Source organism: Solanum lycopersicum, chromosome 6 (genome assembly GCF_036512215.1).
Source record: "Solanum lycopersicum chromosome 6, SLM_r2.1".
Taxonomy (NCBI): domain Eukaryota; kingdom Viridiplantae; phylum Streptophyta; class Magnoliopsida; order Solanales; family Solanaceae; genus Solanum; species Solanum lycopersicum.
In genome coordinates this window covers 33,832,494-33,844,592 of record NC_090805.1, presented here as the reverse complement: position 1 = coordinate 33,844,592, position 12,099 = coordinate 33,832,494, and the positions used below count along the sequence as shown (strand labels likewise).

General features: G+C 31.5%; 2 protein-coding genes across 3 annotated transcripts; one reads left to right on the top strand and one right to left on the bottom strand.

Annotated features, from left to right (window-relative positions):
- The first annotated feature begins 2,153 nt into the window (after nt 1–2,153).
- On the top strand, nt 2,154–5,815 carry LOC101248398 (two-component response regulator ARR17-like). Of its 2 annotated transcripts, none has more exons than XM_004240797.5 (5): nt 2,154–2,627; nt 4,971–5,050; nt 5,135–5,212; nt 5,294–5,364; nt 5,440–5,815. In XM_004240797.5, the coding sequence occupies exons 1-5, from the start codon at nt 2,483–2,485 to the stop codon at nt 5,534–5,536; spliced, it is 471 nt and encodes a 156-aa protein (XP_004240845.1). In that variant the 5' UTR covers nt 2,154–2,482; the 3' UTR covers nt 5,537–5,815. The 2 variants fall into 2 exon arrangements, with proteins under 2 accessions (XP_004240845.1, XP_010322112.1); XM_010323810.4 differs by having other exon boundaries at nt 2,208–2,627; nt 5,421–5,815.
- Nucleotides 5,816–6,510: 695 nt separating this feature from the next.
- LOC101248110 (uncharacterized) lies at nt 6,511–11,607 on the bottom strand. The gene is made up of 5 exons (XM_004240796.5): nt 11,177–11,607; nt 9,129–10,062; nt 8,542–8,637; nt 8,183–8,319; nt 6,511–7,141 (listed from the first exon to the last, which is right to left on the bottom strand). The coding sequence occupies exons 1-5, from the start codon at nt 11,431–11,433 to the stop codon at nt 6,961–6,963; spliced, it is 1,605 nt and encodes a 534-aa protein (XP_004240844.1). The 5' UTR covers nt 11,434–11,607; the 3' UTR covers nt 6,511–6,960.
- Nucleotides 11,608–12,099: the final 492 nt, after the last annotated feature.

The following is a 12,099-nucleotide window of genomic DNA, read 5'->3' as shown; positions in this document are numbered from 1 at the left end:
CAATTTCATAAAAAAAAAAAAAAGAAATCGCTGCTCCCATCAGCGATTTCATAATTTTTTTTTAAAAAGTTAAGGAAATCGCTGCCGGTAGCGATTTCATAAGGTAGCGATTTAATATTTTAATATATATTTTTTTGAAATCGCTGCTGGAGCAGCGATTTCCTATTTTTTAAAATTTCTTTTTTCTATAAATCGCTGCTTAGGCAGCGATTTCATTTTTTTAAAAGAAAAAAATCAGATTTTGTAAAATCGCTGCAGAGGCAGCGATTTTGCTTTTTCTGGTGGGGTAAGTCGCTGTTGGTTCAGCGATTTTACCGTTTTGGTTAATATAAAATTTTATATATCGTTTTAGAATTTTTGTTAATATTTTGTACCCTTTAGGCTCTGGACTCCTGAATATTAAGTGTGAATCATAGTTTAAAATTTCTTTAATCTATGTTCCAAATATTCGAATATCTCTATCAAGATGATAGACTCGTTCTCTGTACTAGCCATCAATAGGATCAATTATAACAAGTCACACACTCATATTGCGAAAATAAAATATAGAAACAATATCGAACTGCCACAAAAAAATAGCACGAACTATTGAGAGGAGTCAAATCACAATTTAAATATTCTCTCCGATCTATATTAGTGATATAATTGTTGGGATGTGAAATATTTTTTTTAAAAAATATTTAAAGATTATTATCTGCTGTTATTCTTTTGATTATTTTCAAATGAAAATTTAAAATAGTATCTCATTAAATAAATGATAAAACATGAAAAACATTCCAATAATTCTTTTGAACTTAAAACTATGGAAAAAGTTTGAAAGAATTTATTGGAGAAGTACTGTAGGCGGCCACAATGAATGCAACTTAATTGAACGATGAAATTAAATCAGCATTGATTGCATGCTTCGTAATTATGAGTTCTTGACACAACACATCTCTGTTGGTGAAAATTAATTGTAGCAAATTTTAAGCAGATTTGGTCCCATTAATTATAACGATTTTGCTGGATACGCTATCATTTATTTCCAAAATCATTTTTTATTTTTTATTTTTGCACCACATATTCTGCATCATATTCCGCCATTTTATTGAAATATTGTGACTTGCTACTTTTTTTTTTTAACAAATTAAGTAATTTTTAGGTTATATTCATTGATAATGTAATTATGATTTTTACATTATTAGAATAATTTCACTGTTTTAGCAAGTTGTCCGCCGTCTTATTTATTAACTAGACTAGACTTATCTTTTAATTGACTAATATTTTTACCCTATTAATGTGTATATACAAGTTAAAAGTAAGTTTGGGTAGTTGTTAATACGATGTTCACTTTAATTATTACTTAAATTTTATTTAATTGTATTATTTAGATTTATCATTAGGTAACAAAAAAAAAGAATTATTTTATTTAATGACTAGTCTAGTGTAATTGTGTTATTACGTTAATATTTTCTTCTCGTTTTGTTTTTACTTATTATTTTTAATAATTATAGATTTATCATTAGGTAACAAAAAAATAATTATTTTATTTAATGATTAGTCTAGTGTGATTGTGTTATTACGTTAATATTTTCTTCTCGTTTTGTTTTTACTTATTATTTTTAATAATTATAGATTTATCATTAGGTAACAAAAAAAAGAATTATTTTATTTAATGACTAGTCTAGTGTGACTGTGTTATTACGTTAATATTTTCTTCTCGTTTTGTTTTTACTTATTATTTTTAATAATTATAGATTTATCATTAGGTAACAAAAAAAAAGAATTATTTTATTTAATGACTAGTCTAGTGTGATTGTGTTATTACGTTAATATTTTCTTCTCATTTTGTTTTTACTTATTATTTTTAATAATTATATTTCATATTTTATTCTACCTAATTTTTACCGTATCTTTATTGCTTGCTCTACTTTTTTTGTAAATTTATTATTTGAATCATGAATGTATGACATTATGTAACAATGACACAATAATTTATTCAAATAGTGTATTTACTAAAACAATACAATACAATCGATAATATACAACATAAGTTTTCTAATATGAATGTAAATATGAGGATAAAGACGTATAATACAATAGGATATATTATAAAACAATACTTAATAACAATCCAAACAAAAGTGTACGTAAGGCTAAAATATTGTCCTGTGCCACCTCCCTCTAAAATATATGTATAAAAAAGGAATGAGCTGGATGGAGGAATCAACATAGTGATATTGTTTTAGTGAAAATCAAATATGAAGATCACCAAATATCTGTGACAATCCCTTTCTTTGATTTTATTTATTTTCATCATTTTCCCAAGAAAATTCTCACCATCTTTCCCTTCCTCAAATCACACCTTTTTAATTAGTATATATATATACACACACCAATCACATTACTTTTATTTGAACTCTTTTTGCTTCTTTCTCCCAATATATATTTATTTCGTGAAAGTGAAAGTGAAATTTTTCCGAATTAAATTATAACGAAAGAAATGGAAATGTTTGCTAATTCATCATCGATTTCAAAGGGAATGGGGGAAGTTGTTGCAAGTGAGGAACCTCATGTCCTAGCTGTTGATGACAATCTTGTTGATCGTAAACTTGTTGAAATATTACTCAAGAAATCGTCTTGCAAAGGTAATCACACTATTCAATCTTCTATTTGTTTTATTTATTCACAATAATGTGATGACTAAGGAAATTGATATGAGATGAAAATAAATTCGAAAGAAACAATTTAATCAAAATACGGATAACGAAATCACAGAGTCACTTGAAGAATCTTTTAGAGTTGATTATTTTATATACGTGGAGTAGATCAAACAATTTTTTCACTTCAAAATAGATTTGAACCAATTGAAGTATTTTTCATTTCTTGCTTAGTGATAAAATATAGAGATCACTAGATGAAGAAAATTTAAAAAATATTGTCTTAACCCTGAACTTTTTTTAACACGCAATAGTTATCCTGATATTGATGGTTTAAATTTATTTTCTGAATTAAAAGTGTTAAGGAAAATAATACAAGCAAAATATAATGATCTAATGGAAACACCCAATCAAATGAAAAGAATTGATTCTTTTCCAAATACACATATTGCTTATGGAATAATGTTAACATGTCATGTAACTATTGTCTCAACCGGAAGAAGTTTTTCCGAAATTAAAATTGAGAGTTAGAATGTATTTGCTATATTATCATTTGAAAAGAAAATACATATATTGCTTATGGAATAATGTTAACATGTCATGTAACTATTGCCTCAATCGGAAGAAGTTTTTTCGAAATTAAAATTGAGAGTTAGAATGTATTTGTTATATTATCATTTGAAAAGAAATTAGTAAACCAAATTGATTATAAAACAGTACCAAATGACTTCGCATCTAAAATAGCTAGAAAACTAGATTTTAAATAAAAGTGTATATGATGAAAATAATAATATATTAGAACCCCTTTCTTAAATTTCTCTTTAGATCCTCAATGTTGTTGAGTCGGCGTGTACATCTTTTAGACTTGATACCAATGTAATTATGAATTATATATTGTCTTTCAAGTTTGTGCACTAGAACCACAAATTTAGGGAAGGAATTATAAAACATAACTAAAATATTACACTTCAATTTTTTGAACTTGTAAGTGTTGGATAATGTCAAAATCCTGCCCATTGCAAGACCCATGAATGGCTTGTGGCCCTGGTTAAAATCATAATCGAACTTAACGTTTACTTAATAGACTTAGTTAAAAAATAAATTGCACCTTCGTCTATAATTTTTAACATGATAATCACTTGATCCACAAAGTTTTGCACTTCCTTTTTCTCTAAACAAAAATCTTCTCTTATGACAAAGGGATTCAATTGTTCATATATCACAAAAAAAATTATTTTCAGCATATTTATATAATATAATTTTCTGGCAAAGATACCTCTCCGAGAAAACACAAAAGAAAAAATTTATGTGTATTTCGCATTGAAGAAAGTTTCACATTTGAGGGTAAATTTTTTTCTCTATAATCTATATACATTCGGACACAAAATCTCTAGGTAAATATAAATATAAAGTAAAGGCATTATACATAAATATGTCCTTTAACTTGGATTTAAATCACATTTATGCTCTTCAACTTTGAATGTGCACAAATAGACACTTAAATTTGTATAAAGTTGAACAAATAGACACACATGTCCCACATGTCATCCTACATGTTTTTTTGTCCTACTTGGTGTCCTACGTGTATTATGTCATGTAGGACTCATGTGTTTATTTATTTAAAAGTTGGATAGTAAAAGTGTTTGTTTGTGCATTATGAAAGTTGGAGATCAAAGTTAAAATTTGAAATCAAGTTTAAAATCTAATATATGTATTATGCCTAAAGTAAATATCAATTTGGTAGAGTAAAAATTAACTAAATCTATATTTACTTGTACAAATCCTTTAAGTCAAACCTTTTGGATTTGGCAACAGCTGTGTCTACGTAATCACACTACTTTTCTCTTGCTGTAAAATCTTTGAGAATCTTAATAGTTGTAGACTTATTAGTCAGTGTATTTCATAACGTGCATCACTCAATTATTTTCCTTATCCAAAAATAGGAAATTCACATGCCTGGATAACATAATTATACATATTATATTATATCAACATATTCTGTTTTAGCTATAATGACCATGTGTATGTATTCTTATTGGGCTAACATACCAGAATTTTCATTAAGAGGTTCAAAATATAAATTGGTAACTATATATAATGACCATGTGTATGTATGTTTGTTTGTGTTAACATAAAATGTGTAATCAATCAGTGACGGAATCAGAATTTTTATTCAGAGGTTTAAAATATGAATTAGATGAATATAATTTTTATTTCTTTAAAACCGTTCGAATGAAAGCCCTCGACCCTAACTGGCTCCCCCTTTTAACACAAGTATTAAAGTATAAGTGAAAGATGGATGTATTTCATTGATTTGCCTGTTTTGTTCAGTAACTACTGCAGAAGATGGTCTGAGGGCTTTAGAGTATTTGGGTTTGGCAGCTCATCAAGATAGCTCTAAAAATAGCAATGTGAGTCTCTATTCAGTATATATAACTTAAACTCGTAATGAATTTGTTTTCATTTTCTGAATATACTTTTAATTTGTTGTGCAGGGCTCAAAGGTTAATATGATCATAACAGATTATTGTATGCCAGGAATGACTGGTTATGAACTTCTCAAGAAAATCAAGGTACTAACAGTTTTTTGGATCTTTAGTTTAGTTATTCCTTTAAGAATTTGAACTCAATACCATTGAATGCATTGCAAACAGGAATCGTCGATGATGAAGGATGTACCAGTTGTGATCATGTCATCTGAGAATATCCCAACTCGAATTCATCAGTAATCATCAAACTCTTTCTACTTTCATTATTTTGTGCTCTGATATTTGAACAAAGATTTGTGTACTATTGACAGATGCATGGAAGAAGGAGCTCAAATATTTATGCTGAAGCCTCTGAAACACTCTGATGTCGAAAGGCTAAGATGCCAAATAATGCAATGCAGAGGATAGAGAGATATGAATATGTATTGAGTTATAATTGTTATTATGAGAGTCGATCAGTCTAATGATGACTCGTGAAGTTAAATCTTTTATGTCGATTTATCTTTTGAGATCAAATCCAAGGCATCATATTTTCAGTTATGCAGAATTCAAATTCCCATCTTGTGGAGCGGAGTAATTCATTGTATGATGATAGCCTAGTATATGACTTTTTATTATCCTCTAAACTATGTTTAAGTTATATATACTTATCAGTGTAAAGATTTCTTTACCACTAGCTTTTTCATATATTTTGTGTTGATGATGTCTATGTTCATCCCATCCCAAACAGTGCAGAAAAGGGTAACAGGCCATAAAGATATATGCATGCAAGGTAAGGGATCATCCTATGGATTGGCACCTTCATGGTGGACCCATCTACTTCTTTATACTACTGACAAAAGCAAAACACCATTATTCAATGAACAAATCAGAAAAACACCCACTTATGAGTCTTGATGAAAAAGATGGAATCTTTAGTATCAAAATGAAACTCAAATCAAGAAATCAAGCAAAGAACACACATACATACATACCTTTGTGAGTTGTGAAATGAACCTTATTTCTTTTGTCTAATTGTTTATTGATTGCAACCTTGAATTGAATAAAGTTATAACATTAAAAAAACCTAAGTGGTGGATAGAGTTGACACTGGTAATTAAAACCCTCATTTGTCAATCGAAATAATAAATTCCATCCTGCTTCCTGGAAATCAACTAACTTAATGAATTGCTCTTTCCTTCTACATATCTAAATAGCAAATTATCTTTTCGAAAAAAGCCCTTTAAAATATGATATACATTATATTTTAGGTAATTTATTCTTTTTTTTACTCAATATGCCAGATGCATATCTTGCATTCTGGTTATAAAACCAAAGTATTTTCAAAGGCCAACAAGTGAAGAAAGAGTATATCCAGCCTAAAAGGGGAAGGAAAAAAAAAGTATTCATAATGGAAAAGTATTATAGCATATAATAAGTAAGCATTCATATTTTGAATTTGATGTATTTGGTTAATCACATAAGACCACCACAAGGATCTTTTTGTATCCTCTCTAAATTAGCATGAACCCCGATCCACTTCCAATATGTTTGAAGTTTCAATTACAATTGTAATTGCCCCTAAGAACTAGACTTCACCACCAAGCTCACTTGCTGGACTTCTCCGGCTATTCGTCAACAAGAGAAGCTCCAGAAAGATGCCAATCTTCCATGCAACATTGTTTCATTTCTCCATCCAACTTCATTATCTCCAACCAGTCCACCACCAATTTCAGTCTGATCTTCTATGAAAAATAGAAAAAAAAAAAAGGAGGTATAAATAGTATCTGGGCAAACTTCTTGTGTCCATGCGTTAATGGGAGGTTGAAAGAACAACCGAAAATAATATATCATCACGCTCTTTTGTCCTCCTCAAGGACAACTTCTCCAAGACCAAACACATGATCTGCTGTAATAGATGCCTTCCTCTCCTTCCTATCCAGTTTAGACAGATCTCCTCCCACTATAACAGTACTGCCGGTGAGGGACAGACCCTCCTCCTCGTCATCAAGACCCTCCCCTGAGTATGCGTATCTGTGAAGTAGCAAACAGATGCCAAATTTAGAGACTATTTTACAACATTGAGAGAATGACAGCATATAAAACCAAAATCTGGAATATACAGATTTTCTAAGTTCCAACTTTCCTTTTCTCTCGCAAAGTACAAACACTATCACCAGCAGAGAACTAATTTTTGCAAACCTATCCAAACTCATAAAAACCCAACCTTGAATACATTGGACAAACAATACAGGTTTTCTATAGGCTTTACTTAATCTTAGAACAGTTGGAAAGGCACAAGAACTATGTCGGAGCTTCAGATATCATTATTTACACATAGAATTCATAATTACTCGTACTGGCTTGATGAAAAAGATTTAGAGCTTTACGCATGCAAAGGATGTTGCAGCCATAAACCTTCTTGGAAGAATTTTATCCTAATTAGTTCGTATGACCATCTGTTCATGCACTAATTTCCAACTATATCAAACTGTTTTTCTGTTATTAAGATATAAGGCTCTTTTTTTGCCCATGAAATCAAAAGATGGGAACAACCAAAATGCTCATCCATTTTGATATAACTTGTCAATTTAGGAAATAAACATCAAAAGAATCACTAATATCTTTCAACTCATATTGTTATACTTGTAAAAAAACAAATTCTGCACAAACTATTTGTACAGACAAGTAGAAATGCCAAAAATGATTCTGAACGGATCCTATATTTCCGCCCAACTCCACACATTGAAGCCCAACAATTTTGTCACTCTTGAGTACTTGTTTTCCAATCCTCAATATAGATCTCTTACAGTCATTGATAATGAATAGTGCATACCATCTTCTCCTGTAGCCCAAAGACTCACTTTGCAGCATCAAATCACAGTTAATGATGAATAGGTACCATCCTTTCCCTTTATAAATGGTACTCAGTAGCCATCACCAATGCACGTTTAGATATTTCTATGACTGGAAGTAGGTTTTAATCCTCATTTCTTTACAGTAATCATCAGACAGTAACAATAGCAGCAATACTAATCATATTGAAAATAAAAGGAAGGGGGTAAGGATGTTCACCTGGTTGGGTTATTCGAAGGAGCCCAGAGAATGCATATTACCCATAAAATCAAGTATGCTAGTAAGGTCCAGAAAGCAGGTATAATCCAGGCTCTTCGCCACAACTCACTCAATGGATCACTTGCATTAAAGTACAGCTGAATAAACAAGGAAATTAGCTTTCCTAGAGAAATCAAGAAAACTCAAACACAGTGATATGACATGAAGAGATGCAGAGTGAAACTTTTGGAGGAAATAATCAACAGCACAAGATATGACATGCATTTTTGCATAGTACATTAAGTACTTAGAGAAACTTCCAGATACAGGGAGACTTATAATACTGTGGAAAGAAAAATAAATAGAACCACAAAAGATACCTCATAGCCAATCCAAGCAACAGAGAGAAGAACTGAAACGGCTAAAGAATTGGTAAATTTTCGGTACAGTTCAAGCTTGGCCAGGCTTCTCCGAACCTGAGGTCCATATGGGCAAAAAAGAAGCTTTCAGTTACATACAAAGATGTGAGAGTTGTTTTCCTCCCACATTGAAGAAGATCAATAACACTTTCCAGTCAAAGAAATTACAAAACAACTTAAAACAGTTGACAATCATGTAAACCTTCTCCTGCATGTTAAGAAGAGTTAAAAGAGTGTGATGGACTATTATTGGTTCTATTGTTGCAGTTCTCCATGTCTACCAACCAGAGTTCAAAGGAATCAGTTACCTCCACAAAACAATAAAAAAGAGAAAAAGAGTATGATTATGATGAAAATGCAATCTTTTCCTTTGAGCAAAGAAGAAATTGAGAAAGCACAAAATCTGACAGTACATAGATGATCAATCATCCTTTGTTTATGTTATTATTTTTAAGAAGGTAAAACTGATCAACCATCTTATTTTTATGACTAGAACTTTTTGACCAGTTTATGACTGCTAGAATAAAGAGAAGGAAAGTTGTCATCACCTGAAGCTTCTCTAATGTTTTGGACAATGAGGAAAATATCCATACGATGAAGCAGGAATCTAATAAAGCAACAGGTAACACCAAAAAGATTCTCGCTTTTCCAGAGAAGTCATTGATATTTCCCAAATGTTCAACCAGTTCCAAGGCTTCAGAAGCAAGAAAGTATACCACACCCAAAAGAAGTACCTTTGAGGTTATACCTCCCAGTGTGGGTCTTACAACACCATAGCCCATCGATACCACTAGAAGAAGTAGACGTGAGACAGTCTTCTTGATAGCACTGAAGGTAACAGCCCATATGGTGATTCCCATTGGCCTGCTTCCTGTGGCATTAAAATTTGCATATTCAAAATACCAAAGAGCCATTTCACACATTCCAAGACCAATCACGGCAGTAATGTGATAGTGCAATTGTATTATATCCTTCCAATGTTGCACAAACCGTAAAAACCACAAGAGACCAAGAATGAGGTATGCTAGAGACATCAAACCGTAAAATGTCATCAGTGGTGCCATCTTCCCAGGTAGATAGCCTTCTGGGTTTCTCCAAACAGTTCTACCACTAATTAATGTGCCCTTGAGTTCCGGATTGCAGAACATAAAATAGAGATAATACATTCCAGTCTTGTTGATCTGAACATTATGGAATACCATATTAGCTTCTTCACTGTTTCCCTCAAAGGACGTCTGAATCCGTTTTGGCCACCCAGGGTTCTCAGGATCTTGATGAATTATAACCTCTCCTACCTTGCAGGATCCATCTTTGGCAAGAGCAGGGGTGCAGCATATTGCATCAGAATTCAGATAGGAACCCCCAATTTCGTTCCTGTCTTTGACCTCCAGTATTATGGCTTCAACGATTCCAGTACTCTGCTGCATCTCATTTTGCTTATTTGCAGCCTCCTTTGTTCTTCTAAAAATGATTGACTCAAACCTGAAATCATTATGGACGGCATCAATGGAGTCACTGAAATTATTTATCACATATTTGGATTCTATTTATGAATCACACACCATCAATACCCAAAAAATGCATTAGCTAATGATAAATAAAATAAAAAAGAACTTGGTCATGCAAAGACAAACATCAAAACATTTTATATCTAGAAAACACATAGAAATTTTTCTCTATTCAGAACTATCCGAACTTCTACTCCATATGACTTATTCCACCAAGAAGTTTTTTGTCAATCTTTAATCATAAAATGTTTCATCAAAACACTGTCCTGGTATAAAATAATGTTTCACCAACCTTTGTATGCAACCAAAACTGAAATTAATCCATAAATCGATTTCAACAATAATAAACCCAGTAAAATCCCATAGGCAGGGTCTCAGTGGGGTAGTGTGTGTGCAAACCTCACCCCTACCTTATAATGATAGCGAGGTAAAATATTTCTTTAAGAAAACAATCTCCATGGAGAACATTTACCCCCAACAAATGCTTAAAAAACATAACTTTATGTATTCCACTCTTTGCATACTCTATTTATTACTTCCTGTTGTTTCATTTGCCTCTGTTATCTTATTATTTAGCTACTAGTACTCTCATCTACAGTATTATCAGCATTACTTGCTTCACTAGTACATTCTTGATTTTGATATGTTTTACTTGAACCGACGGTCTATTGAAAACAACCTCTCTACCTTCACTAGGCAGGCTTATACACGCCGCCCTCCCCAAACCCCACTCTTGGAATACACTCGGTATGTTACTGTTGTTGCATTCTACTTCTTCTAGCACACTAAAAAAGTTTGATTGGACATAATTCTGCAGAATAAATTCATCTACCTAACTCCTTCACATTGTAAAATCGCATTCAGAACCCATCACCCATGTTATCAATACCCTTTTTAAATCTTGACAAAACAAATAAGAATCACATTGTTCCCTATCCGTCTTTAATTTAAGATCACACCCACATCTACAACTTACAAGACTAAAATAATTTCTTGAAATAGCTAGGAAACAATTCATCAAACATGAGAATATCTTCAAAATCAAATGTAGAACAGTAAAATCAAAAGGGTACTGAAAAAATTGGTACCTGATAAAGGATTTGCCATTAATGGGTTTATTGTTATTGTTATTAGTGTCATCAGACAGGAGAAGAGGGGAATCTTGAAGCTTAGAAGCATAAAGCCCTTCACTACCACCATGAAAGAAAAATGAATTGAAACGAGGAATGAAAGCTTCATCTTTGTACTCATGGATCGACCCATTCACTACCATTATCCAACTGGTCAGAAAGAGTAGTCCTTCAATTACATACATTAGATCACATTTACCCCTTCTGTATCTCATCTTCCTCACTGGATGTATAATTTGTAGAATGAAGGTCAAAAAGTGGGTTTCTTGCGTGAAAATGAATTCAAAGAAGAGAGATAGATGATGACCAAGAAGAAGAAAGTGAGAGTTGAATACCGGTTAAGGGTATTTGTTTTTCTCAAAGCTAATTAAAGTATGCTACTAATACTTATTAAAGTCTGAGGGACCATCTTTTATCCTCTTAATATAATTAAATATTCACTATTCAGTTTTAAAAAATCATTTCGTTTCATTAGGAGTGATTTCTTAGGAGGTGATTAGGGGTTTGCATTTAGTTTGTTGATTCGATTTTCTATAATTTGATTTGATTTTTTCAATTTTTAATTTATAAAAGTGTAATTTAATTCTATTCAAAATAAATTTGATTTGGTATTTTTCTCTATTATGTGTGCGCGTGCGCGTGTGTGTATGGCTTGTGTGTTTTATTTTTTTTTGTAATTCGGTTTTTTCGATTTTTATTTTTTAAAATTTGAAATCAAACTAAAAAATCAAACAAAGTAATTTATTAATCCATTGGATCACGTGTTTCTATTTAGTCTTCCGCTAAAGTGAAGGTCATATATGCTTTAGCTTTTGTACAACAGGGTCATTAATGTCCTAAAAAGACGACGAAGGGTATCAACATATCATTTATAATAGTCG